At 40.8% G+C, this 21,931-nt stretch overlaps 1 protein-coding gene across 1 annotated transcript in view; it reads right to left on the bottom strand.

Annotated features, from left to right (window-relative positions):
* Nucleotides 1-277: 277 nt before the first annotated feature.
* The window catches only part of SYN2 (synapsin II), a 341,342-nt gene continuing 319,688 nt past the window's right edge, over nt 278-21,931 (bottom strand). The window contains exons 13-14 of the mRNA XM_063426936.1: nt 5,096-5,327; nt 278-531 (exon numbers count right to left, since the gene is read on the bottom strand). Coding sequence (XP_063283006.1) covers nt 396-531; nt 5,096-5,327 — 368 coding nt within the window. The 3' untranslated portion in view covers nt 278-395. The remainder of the gene's footprint in view (nt 532-5,095; nt 5,328-21,931) is intronic.

Here is a 21,931-nt window from a genome sequence, read left to right as displayed (position 1 = left end):
CAATTTGACACTTAGCAGCACCATAACCAGTAGAAGTAATGGCACCCAGAGCCTTGATTTAAATATACATATTTTTGGAGCATACTGCTTACATGTATATACTGCATTTTATAAAGGATTGTAAGTCAGGAAGACACACATGAGGATTTATTCACTAAATCAAGAATTGTGGAGTATTAAAAAGAGAAGTGTATATTTTAGGCCAAATTAGCTGAATTAGAAAAAAACATATATATATATTCAATGTCGCTATTTTTACAGCTTAGGTATTCTGGAAAGTAATTTGAATTCCAATGTAAATCTACCATAATTCATTGCTTAGTGAAATAAAACCTCAGAAGGGAGTCAATTTCTTACTGAGCATTAATTAACTAATTACACATCCATTCTGGAGGTTAATCTGAAAAAAGGCCGACAAACGATTTCCTCAGATTCCTGATAGATTCGGCCTTGGCTTCGTCCTGGCTTCCTGCAGATCGGAAGAAAGATGATTGGCTGAAGCTGAAGGTGTTTGTCAAGGACTGGGACTTGCTATTTGGCAAAAGGAAATAGTAACAAGAAAGTGTACAGTTGTTAAAACATTCTGCAAACAGGAAAAATAATTAAATAAAAAGTGTAAAAAAAAAATCACTTTTACAGAAAATAAGAATTGAATAAAACTCGGGGATATATAAAACGTGAATTTTTTTTGTTAATTTTCAAAGAAAGTATTAATCAATGATTTTATGTCAATTATATGAGACCAGAAATATTACATTGTTAAATGCAATTCCCTTACACTCTACATAAATAGTCAGACTTAAAACATATTCCAACTGAAATATTTTATTCTAATTGATTTCACATGTCACTCATAAAATTACAATACAGGACTGCTCTACTTGTCTACTGTTAGACTTCGAGGTCTACCTAGTAGAATACAGGAGCAGGTACATGGTAAGGAGCAGGTACATGGTAAGGAGCAGGTACATGGTAAGGAGCAGGTACATGGTAAGGAGCAGGTACATGGTAAGGACCAGGTACATGGTAAGGAGCAGGTACATGGTAAGGACCAGGTACATGGTAAGGACCAGGTACATGGTAAGGACCAGGTACATGGCTACCAACAGTGGTTGCTGGTATAACTCTGACCTCTCCGGAACTGATGGTGGGAGCACTAGCATGACCACAGGGAGCTGTGCCAAAAGGGCACAGAGTGATCTCCACAGCAGAAAGTGAAAACAAAAAGCTTAAATAGACACTATCGGCTCAGAGACCACTTTATCTTATTGAAGTGGTCTGGGTGCAGTTTCCTGTCCCCTAAATTCTGCAATATAAAACATTGCAGTTACTTTACAATTCAGGGTTAAGACTGCATCTAGTGGCTATTTTCCAGACACTTTCTGGAGTTTCCTGCTTCCTGCATTTTCATTGCATTTTACACTCTGAAACGACGTTGGAGGTCCTCACTTTGTGCATGAGGACATCCAGCATATTCAAAATCCTGAGAGGAAATCATTGATTCAGTGCTTTTCTACAGGAAAGCTCAAATGTATGCAAGGTGCTTGCCTCGCATTAGGTTCTTCCATTGGCGCGACGTTGGGGGAAGAGGAGACAGATCCACCTCTGAGGGACCTCAAAGCTGGAATAAGGTAAGTAAAAAAGGTGTTTTAACCCTTTCAACATGGGGTTTTGTGGAAGCAGAGGGACACTATAGCATTAGGAATACTGTTTGTTTTTCTAACAATATATTGTTCCTATAACAAAGATAGGACAGAGCAACACAGCAAAACTGTACTACCTTCCTGAAAATTATCAGGAGTACTGTGATTAATGTAATTACAGAAAAAAAAGTGGAAAATACACATTCATCGTTACATTTTATAACGCATACTACCCCCAACCCCAGTGAGTGTCTGACTGTGTTTGTGATTATCAAAACAAAAGGGTGTTAGGGGCATTGAAGAGAGGCAATAAAACAAAATCTAAGGTTTGGTGGGTTAGGGGCCAATTTAAATTTCCACCTTGTGCAAGATAACCTACGCCTCTGGGTCTACCTCAACATTCTAAACTCCAATGAGACCCTTAAGGGGTCCTTAAGGGGTTAAACTATAGAGGTTTTAGAAAGCCAATAATATATGTTAGTCCTGTCCTAAATAATTTTTTTTAATTTCATAAATCACTTTAAGCAGGACATAGAATACCATAAAATGTTCTTAATTGACGACTATCTGGTAATATTTTTAGCCAACCCCCACCCCCCACAATCAAAATGTCCTTCTTTGATCCTTTAAAATGTTTAGAGGTGTCTTGTACCACAGGAAAATGAACTAGCTCATTATTTAGCAAATTCCTTTCCTCATATAACTGTCAATTTCCTTGTTTTTTTAGTGCCTTCCTACGCTAATGACTTTCGGCCTGTTACCTTATGTAAAGCCTGTAAGGTAGTAATAATGAGCTCTGAAATAACTGCTCTAAACTCCGTGTGCCGCAGGGAGGAATTTACAATAGCAAATCTTGAACAACTTGTTAAGCCAGCCATGTTGAGAAGCCAGTATTTTAGGATTTCTTAAAAAAACTATAAATTACCAACATTCTACGTAATAAATATAGTCACTATTTACTGATTCATTTTAGTGCCAGTTTTATGTACAAACCACCGTATACTAACCTGTCTTATCTTACAGAGCACCGATTTGTCAATTAGAAAATGAAAATAATTTTCCAATCATAAACGGGGTAAGAAAGTAAGAAATACTGCTTAATAGATATGGGTCATTGAGCTGTAGATTCCCGAGTCACAAGATATGAATTGATGTCAATAGTCTGCACCTTCTTTTTCAGTTACATATTAATATCCTAACACATCAATATAGTAGCCCTAGGAATGACCTGGTTTGATTATGTTAATCTTTAATCAAACCTCGTATAATAATTCCACTGCTAGAATAAATGTATCAACAGAGAGAGGCAAAAGAAAAGCAATGATATGTGTGACCTTGAAATGTCTCTTGAGTTTACAGCAGCCTGGTTTATAGGCTCGTTTAATAAAACAGGTTTCTTGGCTCCGAATATGATGGAGCAAGATATTTGTCAGTGGATAGAGCTCTTACAACAATACAAACTGGATTATACTCTGGTATATCAGGATCATCATGTTTAAAAAAGTTTGCTTAACTACGGTGAATTGTGGAAAAATAGTGTTCATTGTTAAATTTATTCCATTTATTTCTGCTTTATTATTAATATATCTTATTCTGTTTATTTCTATTTTTACCTATATTTTGAAATTCAGTTATCAAAATTGTAAAGTAGTAAAATGTAAACTAAAATTGTTAAAGAGACACTATATGCACTCAGACCAACTCAGCTCATTGACATGGTCTGGGTGCACTATCCCTTTTGCACTTAGTGCTGCAATGCAGGGGCATACCTGAAGCATTTGGCACTTGGGGGCAGATCTTATATTTGGCACCCTCTTCTTCCCTCCCCCAATTTTAAAATGTATAAAACACCCACACACTAAATAAAATATTTAGCATTGAGCAGTGTTTGCATTTTTTTTTTTATGTATTTAGCACTGAGCAGTGTTTGTGTGTTTGAATGTAAGCATGTTTTGTTTGAAGTATGTGTGAGTGAGTGAGGGGTGTGTTTGCATGTAGTGTTGGCATTTAAATGCAGGCATGCATTTTTCTGTAGTGTGTTTTTTGAATATGTGGTATGTTATTATGTAGTGTTGATATTTGGATGCAGGGGTGTATTTGTGTGTAGTGTTGGTGAAATGTTGAGATGTATGCACATCTACAGATATACTTAAATATACACACTGGCACACATGCAGATACATAGACACACAGACGCACACACTGACACATACAGATACAGACAGATAAGTATACACATGCAGATACATAGAAACACAGGCATGCATAGATACAGACAATCACTGACACACATACAGAGAGACAAACAGATACAAACACACATATAGATACAAACACACACACTTACAGACACACATGTACAGAGACACATAGGCACATACAGATACACTGACACACATATACAAACACAGACACACAGATACACAGACACACATACACATATACAGACACACATACAGATACACAGACACACAGATGTGTGTGTGTGTGTGTTTATTGTATGCAGTGTGTGTTTGCGTAGTGTTTGTGTACTGTATGCAGTGTATGTGTAGTGTGTATGCAGTGTGTGTGTGTGTATAGTGTGTATGCAGTGTCTGTGTATAGTGAGCAGTGTTGTTCGTGTGTATGTCCCCGCCCCTCCCTGACTCTAACCTGTGTCCAGGGAGGGGACACACACTACATTCCCTGGTGGTCCGGTGGCACAGTATGGTTGCCCAGTGAAGAGGGGCCCAGGAGTCTCCACATCCAGCAGCAGCATGTCCTCTGTTCTTGTGGATCGCAGAACAGAGGACATGCCGCTGCTGGATGTGGAGACTCCTGCAAGCGGCATGAAAAGGTGCCCCGGGCACCCCCCAGAAAGTGGCACCCGGGGCGGACCACCCCCTTCACCGCCCTGCATGTCTTAGTATGCCACTGCTGCAATGTAAAATATTGCAGTTCCATAGAAACTACAATGTTTATGTTGCAGCTCAAAGTCTGCCTACAGTAGCTGTCTACCAGACAGCCTGCTCTGCAGGACCTCCAGTGTCAGATTTTCCCCTGTAGGAAAACATTGATTCAGTGCTTTCCTGTGGGGATGGCTAGGGCATGCGCGGTTAGTGCCCGTTCATCGCGGGACGGAGGAGGAGGTTGAATCGTGACCCAGCGTTGAGGGAGGGGGGAGGCAGATGGAGCTATTGTGCTATGAATTCAGCTTTGCATTTCTGGCACTTATAGTATCCCTTTAAGCATTGTCTAAGCGGAGTTGTTTTTCTTCCCAAATTAGCATTCATGCATACATTTTGTAATCTGGTTTCAATTTACTACAACAAATAAATCCCTTACAGTTTAGCAAATAAATCTCTTATTGTGTGCTTTCTCTTTGAAGGAATACACTGGTGTTAAATAATTGATGATATTAAATATATACACAGAAGTATAAATATGAATTATAATTATTTAGTAGTCCTTACTTCAGTTGTGGGTGCGGCTGAGCTTTCTGGGTAACATTCGGTTGCCCTCCTGACTGTGTTTCGACTTCGCCAGTAGTGGAAGATGACCGTCCCAGGTGAGGCTGTTTAAATGTGGAAGTTGATGGATCCTGTTGCTGTATCAGTGCATCCTGAACATGATTCCTTTGTGAATCCACATGCTGTAATGGCTGCTGTCTGTCTGATTGCAATCCTTGGGGTTCCAAAGGGCCCCCTACGTTTAGCACAAAAAAAACTTAATAATGTTACCGTATGAATGTGCAGGATTTTGTGCTATCTAGCCCTTCAAAATGTTATTTTATCATACATCATTATAATGTACTATCATATATGTTTACTCATCTGTCCACTGATCATCCATCAGCACTGCAGCATGTTGATACTTTTATATAAAATATTAAAGAAGAATTTAAATAACCAGAACAACTGCAGTGTTTCGTATTGCATGTGGTTCTAGGAGTGCTCTGCTGTTCCCCCAAAGTAAGTACTCAAACTGTTTGGTAATGGTTTGATTTCTTACCCAGCAGGATCATTAGCTAAAAGCAATCAGATGACACTCTCGGCCAATAAGCTGGATGTTCACTCCAGAATTCATCTTAGGAGAGCTAACAGAAGCACCTAGCAGGAGCCTCCGGTGCTGAGAACCTGGGAGAGGCACTCAGTGGACCCCAGATAAGAAGCTCAACCATTACCAAACAGGTTGACTACTTACATTGGGGTGGCAACTAGCCACTCTATTATCAATTTAGTTGTTGTGTTTTTTTTTTTTTTTTTTTTTGTAGATATTCATTGAATTGTGCCAGGCTACAAATCAGACTTCTGTTTGAAGCAATTCATCCAAATATAAATTCCTATTAGTAAAAACCGGAACAAATCGATTCTGAATCAATCCCACCATAGACTACACAGTTAATATTACAGGTAAAACAATTCAGAATTGATTTGTTCAACAATTGCCAGGAATTTTATTCAAACGAAATCCACTATAAATATTCACAGGATTACCTCAGGAAGTTGTATTTAGCAGATTGTGGCAGGATGCAATATTCACTGCTTTGTCACACTGGTTTATCACAGATACCAGATTGTCGCACACTTTATAATTAACTGATCAAGTAATAGTGTTTAATTTCCATGAAATTATGAAGGAATGCAATATTCATTGTAATATTCATAAGATTATTTTAAGGAGTAATATTCTTGGTTTTTTTATGGCATAATATTGCTGCATATCATATTTGTTGTCTTGTCAGAGTTGTAACATTTATTTCATTAACAGAGTGTAATAATAAAATAGTTATTAGTTGTGAAAGTCACATGATTATCAACTAGTGCAAATATACCACTGTATAGGTAAGCACAGTACCAAGCCTCATAATAATATTGTTATATTAGTTAAGTTGCAGTTTGAGTAATAAAACATATATATTTCTGCTGTGCTGATTCTGAATTATTAGCACAATCAGGATTACTAACTAACTAACTGAAATTGAAATTACTCTCTCTCTCTTACACTTTCCACCCCTCTGTGTGGTAATCGTTTTGTGTATTCCTCATTTTCTCGGGTTCTATTCCAGAGGCTTATGTGCAGTATCTAAACTGCTCATAGGACTGTTTCTGGACAGACATCTCATTTGTCCCACCTGGAATCTGCTGAAGCCACTCTTCCAAATTGAGGGTTACAGCCCTGAGTGCTCCTATCACAACTGGGAGTACTGTTGCCCCCACTTTCCACTTTATTCCACCTCCTCCTCCTTTGCTATGTGTTCACCTTCTCCTGTTCATTCTTTTTGATGCTATGGTCAGGGCCGCCATCAGGGGGTGACAACCATGATGGTTGTCACGGGCCCGGCCGCGCAGGCCCCAAGTGGAGCGGCAAAACTGATGCAGGTTCATCTGCACCGGAGCCCATCAGGTGGCCCAAGCATTTAGGGCCACCTGATGAGCTCTATATCTTTGGGGGCCCGGTCAGCGCTGCTGCGTGTAATAGCGCGACCGGGCCCCTTTAAAAAAAAATGCGGCTGCACCCAAATGCTGCTGGGAGGACGTGACGGCGGGTTACTTCCTCCCAGCTTACTCCGCGTGAGGGGAGAGACAGCAGAGCAGAGCAGAGGAGAGGAGAGGCATCTGCTCCCATCATCCCCAGCCACCCTCCTGCAACTTAAAGGTAAGAGGAGGGTGGCTGAAAACTGAGGTGTGTGTCTGTATGTGTGTCTGTATGTTACATAGTTACATAGTTACATAGCTGAAAAGAGACTTGCGTCCATCAAGTTCAGCCTTCCTCACATATGCTTTTGCTGTTGATCCAAAAGAAGGCAAAAAACCCAGTCTGAAGCGCTTCCAATTTTGCAACAAACTAGGAAAAAATTCCTTCTTGACCCCAAAATAGCAGTCAGATGTCTCATTGGATCAAGCAGCTATTACCCCACTAATTAGAAATTGTATCCCTGTATGTTTTGTTTTTGCAAGTATTTATCCAATTGCAATTTAAACATCTGTATAGACTCTGACAAAACCACCTCTTCCGGCAATGAATTCCATATCCTTATTGCTCTAAACTTTTCTTTGCCTTAGATGAAATCTCCTTTCTTCAAGCCTAAATGTGTGACCTCGTGTCCTATGTATAGCCCTGCTTATGAATAGATTTCCAGATAATGGTTTGTACTGGCCCCGAATATATTTGTATAATGTTATCATATCCCCTCTAAGGCGCCGTTTTTCCAAACTGAAGAGATTTACATTTTTTAACCTTTCTTCATAACTAAAATGCTCCATTCCTTTTATCAATTTTGTAGCTCGTCTCTGCACTTTTTCTAGTGCCGTGATATCCTTCTTTAGAACAGGTGCCCAAAATTGCACAGCATATTCAAGGTGTGGTCTTACCAGTGATTTATAAAGAGGTAAAATTATATTTTCATCTCGAATTTATGCCCCTATTTATACATGACAAAACCTTACTGGCCTTAGCAACGGCAGATTGACATTGCATATTGCTACCTAATTTGTTGTCTATAACAATCCCCAAATCCTTCTCGTGTGTGGTTATCCCTAGTTCACTACCATTTAGGGTGTAAATTGCTTGTGCATTCTTAACCCCGAAGTGCATAACTTTGCATTTTTCTACGTTAAATTTCATCTGCCATTTTAGTTCTCAGTCCCCCAATCTATCCAAATCCCTCTGCAGCAAGGCAATATCCTGCTCACATTGTATTACTTTACAAAGTTTTGTGTCATCTGCAAACACTGATACATGGCTTTCAATGCCTATTTCAAGATCATTTATAAATGTTAAATAGAAGCGGTCCCAAAACAGAACCCTGAGGGACACCACTTACCACTTTTGTCCAGCTTGAAAATTTACCATTTATGACAACTCGCTGTACTCTATTATTCATCTAGACCAATTTCTTTTAGTTTGAAGACTAACCTATTGTGAGGAACCATATCAAATGCCTTGGAAAAATCCAAATAGATCACATCCACTGCAACACCCTGATCTATATTTCTACTTACTTCTTCGTAGAATGCAATTAGGTTAGTTTGACATGACCTATGTTTCATAAAACCATGCTGATTATTGCTAATAACACAGTTCTTCCCAATGTATTCCTGAATATTATCCCTTAATAACCGTTCAAATAATTTCCCAGTCACAGAAGTTAAGCTCACAGGTCTATAACCTCCAGGCAAGGATTTTGAACCCTATTTAAATATAAGAACAACATCTGCCCTCCTCCAATCCTCCGGTACAATACCTGAAACAAAAGAATCTTGAAAAATTAAATACAGAGTTTCACTTATTTCCCCACTTAGCTCCTTAAGTACTCGTGGGTGGATACCGTCAGGCCCCGGAGCTTTATTTACATTCATTTTCTTTAATAGCTGTAGCACCTTGTCTCGAGTTATCCAATCACAAGTTATCTGCAAGTTTGTTGCAGCAATCATATGCACATCTCTTGCCATAGGATCCTCATTAATATATACCGAAGAAAAATAGTTATTTAAAATTTCGTATTGATTTTCTAGATTGCTTTGAGCCTCCCCCCCACTACTAGTTTAAAATCTCCTCCAACCTTCTAGCCATCCTATCCCCCAGCACAGCAGACCCTCTGCCGTTTAGGTGCAATCCATCACGACTATACAGGTTGTACCCAAGCGCAAAATCGGCCCAGTGCTCTAAAAACCCAAAACCCTCTTTCCTGCACCAAGACTTCAGCCACGCATTGACCTCTCTAATCTCCCGCTGCCTTTCTGCTGTAGCGCGCGGCACAGGTAATATTTCTGAAAATATTACCTTGGAGGTCCTTTTCTTTAGCTTACTTCCTAGATCCCTGAACTCACTCTTTAGGACCTTCCATTTTCCTCTGACTTTGTCATTGGTACCAATATGGACCATGACAGCTGGGTCATCCCCAGCCCCTCCCAATAATCCCTCCACTCCGTCGGCAACAGGCAGATTACCCTATCTACTCTCTTAATAATAGAGTCCCCTACCACCACAACCTCTCTAGACTTCCTTACCCTCTCAACCCCACCCGTACTAGAGGGGCTGTATGTGTCTGTGTATGTGTCTGTGTATGTGTCTGTATGTGTGTCTGTATGTGTCTGAATGTATGTGTATGTCAGTATGTATGTCATTATGTATGTCATTATGTATGTCATTATGTATGTCATTATGTATGTCTGTTTGTATGTCTGTCAGTATGTATGTGTGTGTGTGTGTCTGTCAGTATGCAAGTATGTATGTATGTACATCAGTGTGTGTGTGTCTGTATGTGTGTGTATCTGTATCTCCTTATGCATGTATGTGTCTGTATGTGTGTGTGTGTGTGTGTGTGTGTGTATTCCTGTGGGTGGGATTTGGAGGTGGGCACCCGGGGGCCCAGACCTTGAGCTGTGTTAGGGGCCCCAAAATTTCTGATGGTGGCCCTGGCTATGGTCACTGGCTATTGCCACATCCACAACCACTGCAGTCTCCTATTACTTGTGGTTGGCCAGTACCAGCTTGCCTGTCTGCATGTGGATCATCTTTATGATGTATGTGTGATTCATTGAGGACTGTGCCTTTGATACTCATAAGGCCCAGGCCTCCTTCCTTTCAGATGGTGTACAACCTCTGGATTTTGGATGGAATATTCCATTCATTGTTAGTAGTTAGCGGGACTTGTTGTCCATGGTGTCCAACTCTTCTCTTGGCCAGGTTATTATTACAGCTGGGTAGCAAATGACTAGTGCAGTGTATGTATTGATGGCAGGGATCTTGTTCTAGCCATTCAGCTGGGACTTCAGGACTTGTCTGACTCTATAAAGGTACTTCATACTTGGATGTTGCTATTCTCCTTGCCTCTTACTCATGGTTGCCATGTGTTTGTGGTAGTTGTTCTCTATGTCTCCTAATTGGTTAGGTCCATCACTGTGTCAATATCTTGCTCACTCTTGGCATACAGCTTAATGTTATCCATGTGACAGAGGTGGTTAATGTTACCTCCATTCTTCCATTCCTGTATCAATATCACTTCTTCATGAAGATCTGGCTGAGGTTTTTTTCTAAAGCCTTTGCAGAACAGCATCAGGGATAGTGCATCACCATTTATGCCACTTTTAATGTTCACTTGTGCAATTGTCCTGGAAATGGCTGTTGGAGTTGATCTCCACTTGCCCATTGAATTCTTGACGAAAGCTTTTTATTGACCTTGAAATGAGATAAGCATTCCAAAATCCATGTGTGTGGCATGTGTGTCATAGGCTTTACTGTAGTAAATCCAGGTTGTGCACAAACCAGTGTATCTGGTCTTGGAATCCCATGTGAAAGCTTGGTCTAACCATTATTGTTCTGCCAGGTCCTGCTACTGACCAACATTTCTTGTGGGATATCTCTGACTGAGATAGTTACTGGTTCCTTTAGTGGGAGCATGCAGTGGTCTGCTTTTAGGTCTAGTAACCATGGGACATTTCTGTTATGTGATGCTTATTTCACCAACAAGTTATTTCAACACAGTCCAGTTTCATGTCTGGCTGGGTCTTGAGTGGATATGCTGTAACCCTGCAGTTGTGCGTACTCCTTGGTTGGTTCTTTAGTGAACAGTGCAGTTATTCTCTGCTTCTCTACTATATCTGCTCACTCTGATTGCTGTCAGCCTTTGATTAGCTGTTTCCACAACCTCTGCTATCAGCTGATCCTTGCATTTCCTCAGCAGTCAGGTTCTGTCATTGATCTTCCCTCCTCTGTGAAGTTGATCCAGCTTACTAACTTCCTTATATGTTGACTTTATCTTAGCGTCCAGTCTTAGTCTCCATTTTTCTCTTAGCCTGATCATGTAATAAAGCTGTTGTAGGACCACTAAACCTGTGGTATTTATGAGCTTGTTGATGTCTGTGATGGTGTTGGTTCACATTGTAGATGGTGCCTTGTTAACCACTGCATACTGTCTGGTGACCGTTTTCCAGCGATCTTTACTACTATTGTCTGGTCAGGGACTGTTAGCTTTTCAATGATCATCTCTCTAATATTTGCTCTTTTGCCACCTTGCGGCACTGATGCAGGTTGGCAATCCTCTGAAGGTATAGGAGTTTCTTCCTCCTCATGGCTCATGTATGACCTTTTGCGCAGTCCATCTAATTCCGATTGTGACAATAGCTTCCTCTTGATAATGCTCCAACGTTGTGTAACTAGTTGTTCTGGTGTTACTGTAGATGATGGTCTCTTATTCATCCATAAATCCCTCACATGTTCCATGTAGCCCATTTCCTCAGATCTGCTGCTCTAGTAGCTTTTAAGCAGGTCTAGGTTCTCACTTCGTGTTAATAAGTGCACTGAGGCATCAGCCGATGAATTAATTTATATGACACTAATGTGACAGGAGGAACATAATTCCAGGGTACTCCTGGCACTGGGCTTCAAAAAACTATTACGCTGTGTTGTAATGGTTATGGTGCCAAGATTGAGAAATGCCTGCTTTTTAATCTGCAGCAGAGGCATTGCTAAAAGACCAGGGGATCTAGCCCAATGGTAAATATGCTAATGAATGTATTTTATTTCATTCATTTAAATAAAATAATAAACACTTCCAATAGCAGATTTTCAGGAGACTCAGAACTAGTTAAAAAAAAAAAAAAAAGATGGGGGCGGGGCCTGGCAGCCAAGATGGCCGGACTTGTGCTCTAAGAGCTCCGGCACCGAAAAACGCTGAAACGCTCATTCTAACCGAACAAACGAAGCTTATAGCACACAAGGCCCAGGAAATGAAAGGGCACTACATACAGAACAAAATGATACCAGTCCCGAGCCGGAGCTCCACGGAGTTACCCGTACCGGCCATGCGGCCTGAACTGAAGTGGGGCCTGAAACCAGGGAGAGGCGGCCGACCTCCCGGAACGGAGCCCGCTCATAAGCGTGGGAATATCAAGACCCTGCTGCCCCCCCCTCTGGACCGGCGGGGGATATCCCGGTCCACGCTGGGGACAACCACCCCAGCAACACTGCCTGATCAACCAACGAAGTCTACAGCTAGACGTGACTTGCAAGACCCAAACAAAATGGCGGTACAATTAAGGCCAGCGACAAGGCTCACACTGATCAAGCCTCCCAACAGCACCATAGAGTTCTTTGAAACACTCTGCACTCACCTCTGGACGAAGCTCCAAAATCGAGGACAGTCATTCCTGCAGGCGAGAAGAGAAGCGGTGGCCTGGATCCGACCGGCAGCCAAAAGACAAATGGGTAGACTCTCCCCACGAACCTCCAGAAAGGGATCCCAGGGGCAACGCCGGGAACCAATATGGCGGGAAACGACACCAGGCTCCCCGGGGGCCAGCACACGCACCAACACGCATCAGGGCGAGACCCATAAGTATGCCCGACCTGAGCATCACCCGGCGGTTCCAGGAACTCTGGACCAGCGGAGAACAACCTCACATTCCCGGACACAAACAGTTGACAGCGACCCAAGTGGCATAGAACGCGGGCGGGGGGCCTCCCCGAGACACACTGGCGACGGACTCATGCTGCAGCACCAACCCCGCAAGTGCCCAAGGCCCATCTGTCAAGCCTCCAGAGCCGGTATTGGGTGAATGAGATGACATGCTCCGGAGTTGGACTATGCTCCAGCGAGCCCACAAACAGAGGCAACACATGGTCCTACTATACAGGTCATAACGAACGCTATGCCCTCTTGTATATGGCTGCCGAGACTAGTAACCGCATTATACCTAGTTTGAACATTTTATTGTACACCTGCTCGTAACCATGCTCCTCTTTTCGCTATGCTAGCATACTACTGATACTTGTTGAACTAGCACATTAGGATTAATAGAATTTCTTAAAACTACATAACTAGCCCAGCTTGAATGTTATTCTAGAGACTGTCATACTACAACCTGAATGCACTAGCCGGTTCAAATAACTAGAGGTGTATACTTGCACTACTTGAATAGATAATAGCCCAGGTTGCGTTATATTCCTGGAGCAAAGCTTAAACCACACACGCGCCACACTCATCCTCATATAAGATATAGACCTAGCCTGTATTAATCAGTTGGAATGCTACTCTATAGAAATCAAAACGAGGAAAAAACAGACCTATCTAACTTAAAAATGAAGCAAAAGTTACCGTGCAAATGTATTGATGTTAATGTTCACTGTATACCCCTGCTTTATCACTGAGGTATTTAATTATGTTTCTGTCGTAACCTGCACTTCCATCTCTACAGCCTGTTAATTTAGCTAATATGTCTACACAGATTTATAGTTAACCTATTATTTAGCGCTATCATAAGTTTTATTTTATTTTACTACAGCTAAGTCAGAAGTGGGAGCCCACTCGACCTAAAGCGGAGGTACTGGTTACACGGTTACTTCAAATTTAGCATCTGATGCCTACACCCCAACAGGGACAGAGAATTAAAGGAGGAAACCAGGATGGAACTCCTCCAGCATTATCTTGCTTGTACCCAACGGAACTAAAGTTTGCTAAACCCTATATCTTAAGCACCCTGTCGACTCAAACTAACAGGCAGCCCATTACCTCGGCGAGTCCAGGGCCTTTGCCCTAGCATACCATCTTTTAAAGCAGTTGGCTGCTAGTGTCCCTGAACCTCAGGCCCGTTTTATGGTAAGCCTGGCAGGCCTGAGACGCACGTTCCTAAGGTTAAACAGGATTGCCCAGCATGTTTACTTACAGATATTTCACATTCCTTTTTTGCTTTTGGGTTAGAGATGAGTGCCTAACACTAACAGCCTCATGAGCCTAGCCTGCTCATCAAACACATGCGAAGCCCCCCATTCTGCTCAGATGGTGGGCGCAAAAGTCAGTACCTTGTGAAGAAAGGAAAGGCAGGCTGAGAAATGCAGTTATTTTGTTCATTTGTGTTTTTACGCTACTTAAAACTTAAAATAACAGTGCAGTATGTTTTGAATTTTTGTACAAACCAACATTATATACTATCTACCAACGTTGTACCTATGATTATTCATGTTATTGCCAAATGTTGTACTCACTACTGCACTGTCAAAAATAAAGAATTAAAAAAAAAAAAAAAAAAAAAAAAAAGATGCCAGAGTTAGACCTGGGGCTTTCATGCTGCCAAAGTTGAATGTCTGCCTCTGTCTCGGGCACTAAGCAAGGGGCGGATCTGCCCATCAAAGAGACGGGTCTGCTGCTAAAGAATATGGTCAGGCTGACTGTCAGTCTGCCCCCTCTGGAAGAGCATGCATGGAGCACTGCTGAAATGCGCTGTGCATGGTCCTAGTGTCCAGTCTCTTTCTGTCAATTTTTTTTTTCAAAAAAGTTCCTGAGATCTACGAGTAATCAATATGTTTGATTACTCAAGGTGCAGAAAGGATACAAAATATCACAATCAAATGGTTCACGCTTTACCCAACTAAAGGGAAACTGTAAGCATCAGTTGCTGTAGTGGTTATAGTCTAATATTCATTTAGATTCCATTACTCCATTTTTATATATTTTTTTTAGATCGTTTAGTTTTTTCCCAATTGTGATGTAAAATTTGCTTGTTAACTATTTTCCAAAACCCATCTGAAAAAAATCAAAACTGCATTATTTGGCTCATGTGATTAAGATTTTTTGTTTTTTAATAGAATCTGCATCATATGGACATTCATCGTGATTGCGACATTCATTGATCAATAAGAAGAACTTCATGTTATGATAAAAAAAAGTGACTTTTCATCTGAGGTTCATCTATATTTAGTAATATTGTGCAATGCATCAGTGAGCCGGTCAGCATGATACTGTCACCCTCTAGCTGTTTCCTTAGTACGACAGTCAGATTGTGCCTGAATGTGGTTTGACAAACCGGCTACTGACTCAATTCTTGCTCCGGCTAGAACAATCCGGTGTGAAATGTGTGACGAGCCAGAGTGCTGGGGAATCATATTTAAACACCAAGACATTTCAGCAAAAAATATACTAACCCATACCCACCCCTCCCAGAAAAAACACATGCATTAAATAATCATTTCTTACTAAATCAATCTATTTAGGATATTTGGTGTCATGGCTCTGTTATGGAAAAGGGTCCAAAGTTTATACCCAAGCAGAGAAATTCACTAAACCTTTAGCTGTAAAGAATAGAAATCAAAACGAAAATAGAACTTAAAATAGTTGATATGGAAAAATGCTACAACTTGGCTTTAGTCACGAGTTGTTGCCTAAATGCTGTCATTCAGATTGAAACTTGTTTATGTTCGGGAATTTCAAAAATAAACCCCAAGGTTTGTTTATTCACTAAGCATTGAAATAAGGTGAATTTAATAATTCAGGCTAACACTGTCATGTTATGACCACAGACCAGTTGGAAACATTTTCATATCCGATTAGATCCCACCATCTCCCCATAATTTCAAAACCTTCCCAGTTATAAGGAACCTCTGTCATTCCCTTCCAGCAAAATAGCAAGTAAGTAAAACACTGTACCGTAATTCTTAGTGAAAATGGGGGTTATACTCAAGTGCAAGAAAAAGGGCAACATTGGAGAAACTTTTTGTGTAACCTTTCAAATAGAGGTTCTCCAACCTCAAAATTGACACACTGTTTTATTGAATCCGTTTGGTAAGGGCTAAGGGAGTAGATGTGAGGGTGGGTGAGCATGCCACAGTTAGGGAGTGAGCATGACAGTGTTGGGGGTTTGTATGTTAGTGTTGCGGATGGGTGAGTTTGACAGAGTGAGGGTTCCTAAGTGATTGTGGGAGGGTGGTGAGTGTAACAAGGTTAGGGGTGGTAAGTGTGACAGGGTTAGTAAGACAAGGCTGGGGGGGCTAGTGAGACAGGGCTGAGGGCTAGTGAGATAGGATTGGAAGGCTAGTGAGATAGGGTTGTGGGGGCTGGTGAGACAAGGTTAGGGGGTTTGTGTGACAGTGAGGGGAAAACACACAGAATTAAAATGTGTTTTGCTTTGCCCCCTCCTGCTTACCTTCTGTGCAGGCAGGGGAGGCAATAATTAATTTCATGGTGGTCCAGTGGGTCCCTGGTTGTCCAGTGTGCTGCTGGTTCACTCCCTGGTGGTCCAGTGTGCTGCTGGGGCTGCCGCACTCCCTTGCGGTTCCGGCGCACTGTGATGAAGTGCTCTTACACTCACAGTGCACCGGAACCACGTGGAAGTGCGGCAGCCCTAGCAGCACACTGGACCACCAGGAAGTTCACTAAACCCCCTCCTCAGTGTGTAGGCCTGCTGCCTGCAACAATTTATTTTAGAATCGGTGATCCTAAAATAAATTGTTGTGGATTGAGGGCAAACAGGACAGCTGCTTTGGGCCCCCCAGGAGTAACTAGGCCCGGGGCAGCTGCCCCGTTTGCCCCGCATTGAAAATGGCCCTGTGTGCGGCAGGCACTAAAGCATGCAGAGGCTGCTTCAGCAGTTCTCTCTGCATGATTCAGTAGACTGGGGGCTGGCTGGGAGGTTTCATGCCCCTTCACTGGACCGCTACATCCACTTCCTGGTTGCATCAATGATAAGGTGTTAAGAGTAATGTGGAATTATGCAACTGGATATACCAATATATAATAGTAAATAGATGTTAATATAACAGTATACTGCAATAAAAATAATTTATATGACTAACAGTATTGACAGCATATAATAGAATAAAATACAATATAGTAGTAAATTATCCCATTGAACAGATAACAATATGTGGAAAATAATGTTAGAAACACAAAGCACTTTGCATATACAAATTGGAAAATTGCATATACAAATTGATACAAATGTATCACAATGCTTGAGTATTGCTTCAGTATTAAGTACAGTATACACAATTATATGGTAACAATATTTCACCTGTTTGTTTCCAAAGTGAGACCTTGTTTAATGTTTCATTTGTAGAGGACACATTAAATGAACACTACAAGTACCATAAACACTACAGCCCACGGTAGTAGGTCATGGTTGCAGGAGTGCCCTGACGTCTTCACAGCGCGAGTAGTCAAACTGGGCATCCATCTCTGCTTCCTCTGGAGCTGGAAACTCTTTCAAGGAGAGCATGAGGTAAAGACTGCAGCCTTGCATTGCTCGGCTTAGTGCAGGAGCTTCCACCTTCACATGAGGCAGCAGCAGTTCCCCGGCAGACCCCAGGTAAATTCTTAAATGTTCTAATTTCTTAGACTGTGAGGGAGACTGTTCTCTGCTGGCACCATAACCAGACAGCAGGTTGTTTTGCAGACCTAGCACTGCCCACTGCTACTGACTGGTAGAGATCTAACACATGATAATAGTATCAGTGTGTGTCTCCATTCTATTGCCTTAATGTTCTTTAACCCCTTAAGGACACATGACATGTCTGACATGTCATGATTCCCTTTTATTGCAGAAGTTTGGTCCTTAAGGGGTTAAAATGGAAACAATGATTTTAAAGTAAAAAAAAAAATAATGTTTCAGTAGTGTTTTCACTAAAAGAAAAATGATTCTAAGGGTACACTCCATGCACAATAACCATTACGCATTATGTAGTAGTGATGGTGCCATGCATTCCCTGGCACACTCCTTCTCATTGTAAGTAGTCAAATTGTTTTCTAACAGTTTCACTACTTGGGAGGTGCCTGGGCACTCATGTCAGACCTCCCAACTGGACAATCCTGATTTTTGATCCTTTCCTGCCTTCCCAACCCGATTTTGGGGAAACCACAGAACTGTCCCCAAAAACCAATGTGTGAGAGCATCATTAAATTAGTTTGTGCTATACTCGGGGCACCATGATCCTGCAGAGAGCATTGAAACAGTGCTCCCAGTACTGGCCTATCTGATTGGCTATTGGCAATTTTACGGTTTGACCTGCCCCCTTTCTAGATGGGTGCACCTATCACAGGCAGAGCTAGTGACACACATAGCAATTTACTGGACTGCCCCCTTATAGCCCCTCACACTTCACAGAGGTATGCCATAATTAGTTCAGCAGACTGTAGTAGTTTTGGTGCTTCAGTGTTCCTTTGAAGATTACATTTTGTAATATCTCCTCCATTACAAAGAAAAGTAAAGTAAAGCCTTACAAAATTTATTTTTGGCTAAATTTTTAACCCCTTAAGGACCAAACTTCTTGAATAAAAGGGAATCATGACATGTCACACATGTCATGTGTCCTTAAGGGGTTAAAGTAGTTAAGAACAAATTAATTAGTTATAAACAAGGCCAACAAACTACAATAGTAATATTTCAAAGCTATTAACAATTGCAGAAATCGGAAAGTTTTGTGTCAGCAAGACAGCTATAGTATACCAGAAAAATTGACATGAAATTGGCAGGTGTATAGTAGCAATTAATTTCTCTTCCTCATCAGTATGAAATAAATGTAGGCCCTTCTCAAAAATAAGTGCGGACAGCCAAAAGAAAGTGAAAGCTGCATCTCAGCACAAAAGAGAGAGCAGGTGTCTGAATATAAATGCTGCTCGGTAGTGTGAGAAAATTGTTTTTTTTCTCTAGTCATATGATATGCTTCCTATTATTTTGGCGTTTTGTTTGAGGAAAATAGCACATAAATAAGTGGGAAAGTGGTAAAAGACATTTTTCCAATTCAGCTATTTTTAGCTTAAATTTGTAATTCACTTTGAGGGCCTTCTTAAGGTTCAACCTCAAAAACAGATGTGAGAGACTGAACTTGAGGGACACATGCCTCTTTTCAGCCTACGTAAGTTAATATATGTAACTATCTAAATAACATCATTTAGCAATAGCAGATTTTCTTAAAGGTAAACTATAGTGCTAGGAAAACAAAGTTGTTAGGATTACTCCGTAGCTCAATGCTTTCCTATGGGGTTTTAGTTGACGCTGGACACCCTTGTGTGGAGCATAAGGACGTCAAGCTTCATTTAGGTGAATAAAAGTTGCCTAACAACCCGGTAATCCCTCTAGTGGCTGTCTGTTAGACAGCCACTAGAGGTGGAGTGAACCCTGCAAGGTAATAATTGCAGTCTATCAATAACTGTAATAATTACAATTGTAAGGTTAAGGGGAATGGGACACTGCACCCAGACCACTTTAATGAGCTGAAGTGATCTGGGTACCTACAGTGTCCCTTTAACTGTATTTTCTTATTCTCTGATAATTAATGTTGTCAATTTGGTTAATTACGCTAAGTTATATAGTACATTTATTACGTTTCAGTAGATATTGCATAATGTCCTGACTTACTTCGGGTAAACACATTTTTGAGATATACATCCAATATGCATACAGATATCTAATTATTGAGTTAGGATCATGTGATCGGGTGATGAGGAATACAATTGATAATGTTCATTATAGGTAATGAAAGATAGGATGGATATGTAACTTTATGAATTTCGAAATGTTAAATTTTTTTCTTCTGGTAAGAAGTGACCACCAATGGCTTCTGATAATTTGAAATATGTAATGCAGTGATTGGCTGCTGAAATCAAAACCACACACTAGATTATAGAAACTAAACCAGAGAATGAATACAATGTTGTTTTTTCTCCTTAAGCAGTGAGTTGGTGAGTTCATTGTGCTAAGTGACTGACAAAAGGCTTGCTTCCATGCTTGTTGCAATCATTTAGCTTTTGCAATAGTTGGTTATTAGCGTTTAGTTTCATGCAACAAATATACAGCTTAACGAGTGTAATTAACGGCTGCTGTGTGCTTCAACTTCTCCCATACAAGGTTGGACAGACCACTCAGGCTGTGGAGGTCAGAAGATGTTCTGAACCGTCCATCATCAATTTGAATAAGTTATGGAATAATAGTTGCAGGACTCCTGGTGAAGCAGATGGCCACAGCAACATATGGCACTCTTCGATATAGCACTGTGTGTTCCATCATGTGATTTCTTCTAGGTCTTTTCTCATTGCGGTTGAGAAATGTATAGAACAAGTGACATCATATTGCCTTCTCTCATTCCAGACATGGAAAGTGCATGGTGGGAGGTAGAGGACTTCTGCCAGGTATGCTGCTATGGTGAAGGGGGTAACACAGGTCAGAGACATATGGGTGGTGATGGGGAGATACAGAAGGTGGGTGATATGAGCCAAAGACACATGATATGTGTTTGAGGTTATTTGCATCAGGAACACAAGGTGTGTGGTTACGAAAAAATATTTATAGAGTTTAATAAGTACAAATCCATGAGGGGAGTAATTGAAAGAGTCACAACTAAATTGTGGGTGAAATGGGTGGTACTCATGGGGGTCAGACAGGCGCATAGACACCACTGTTAGGAGTCAATGAGAAATGGGGTAAGCTGAGAGTCATAAGTGGAGTGATAAATAAATTAGGAGTGGAATGAGATAAATAAGGGGTAACTGATACAAAAGAGGAGGAGGATGGGCAGACGTAAGGGGAAAACAGGAAAACACAAGTGTTTAATAACATCTAAAAACATCCATTACTATTCAGCTTCCGATTTGGTTAATTCCGAGAGCGTGCACTGAAAAGCGCTTTGAGTCCCACTGGGAGAAAGGCATGCTATATAAATACTAATTATTATTATTATTAAGTTGGTGAGTGAGATAAAGACAAAATTGTGTGGAATGTAGAGAGAGAGATGCTGGGGAAGATAGACAAGAGAAACAGGAGGGAGTGGATGAGACCAAATGAAAGAATGATTTCATTAAACCACCTCTGCATTTACAAATAGACATTCTAGACAAACCGACTCCAACACTCGTATACACTAGCACACCTTACAAATACATCTTAGCGTTCACACATAACACTTCTAGGGTTATTCATCAAAGTGAGAATCCAAAGTAAATTTTAAATTAAAGGGCAAAATACTTGAATTGTAAAATTCCCCAAGTCAGTTATGCTTACAGTTCATCTCATTTGATCTAAATTTAGAAAATTGCCTTTGAATTTCTGATGATTCTCACTTTAATGAATATTCCTGACACTGACACTTCATACAATTCCAGCTCTGCATTCACATACACATTCATCACAGTAATACACTCTTGCATTCACACACACACATATATACTACAAACAAAAACAATTAGGTCTGGAAATATTTGGATACTCAAAATTTTCATAATTTTGTTCTGCACGCCACCACAATGGATTTGAAATGAAACAACCGAGATGCATTTGAAGTGCAAACTTTCATCTTTAATTCAAGAGGTTAAACAAAAGTATGAAACACCATTTACAACCATTTTCATACACAGTCCCCTTATTTCAGGGGCTCAATTGTAATTGGACAAAGTACAACAATTATAAATAAAATATAAATTTTTAATACTTTGTCGAGAATCCTCTGCTTGAAGTCTGGAACGCATGGGCATCACCAAACGCTGGTTTTCCTTCTTTGTGATGCTTTGTCAGGTCTTTTCTGCAGCTGTCGTCAGTCATTTG

This window comes from Pelobates fuscus, chromosome 7 (genome assembly GCF_036172605.1).
Source record: "Pelobates fuscus isolate aPelFus1 chromosome 7, aPelFus1.pri, whole genome shotgun sequence".
In the NCBI taxonomy this organism is placed as follows: Eukaryota; Metazoa; Chordata; class Amphibia; order Anura; family Pelobatidae; genus Pelobates; species Pelobates fuscus.
The sequence above is the reverse complement of the archived record's forward strand: the minus strand, read 5'-3'. Positions and strand labels throughout refer to the sequence as shown.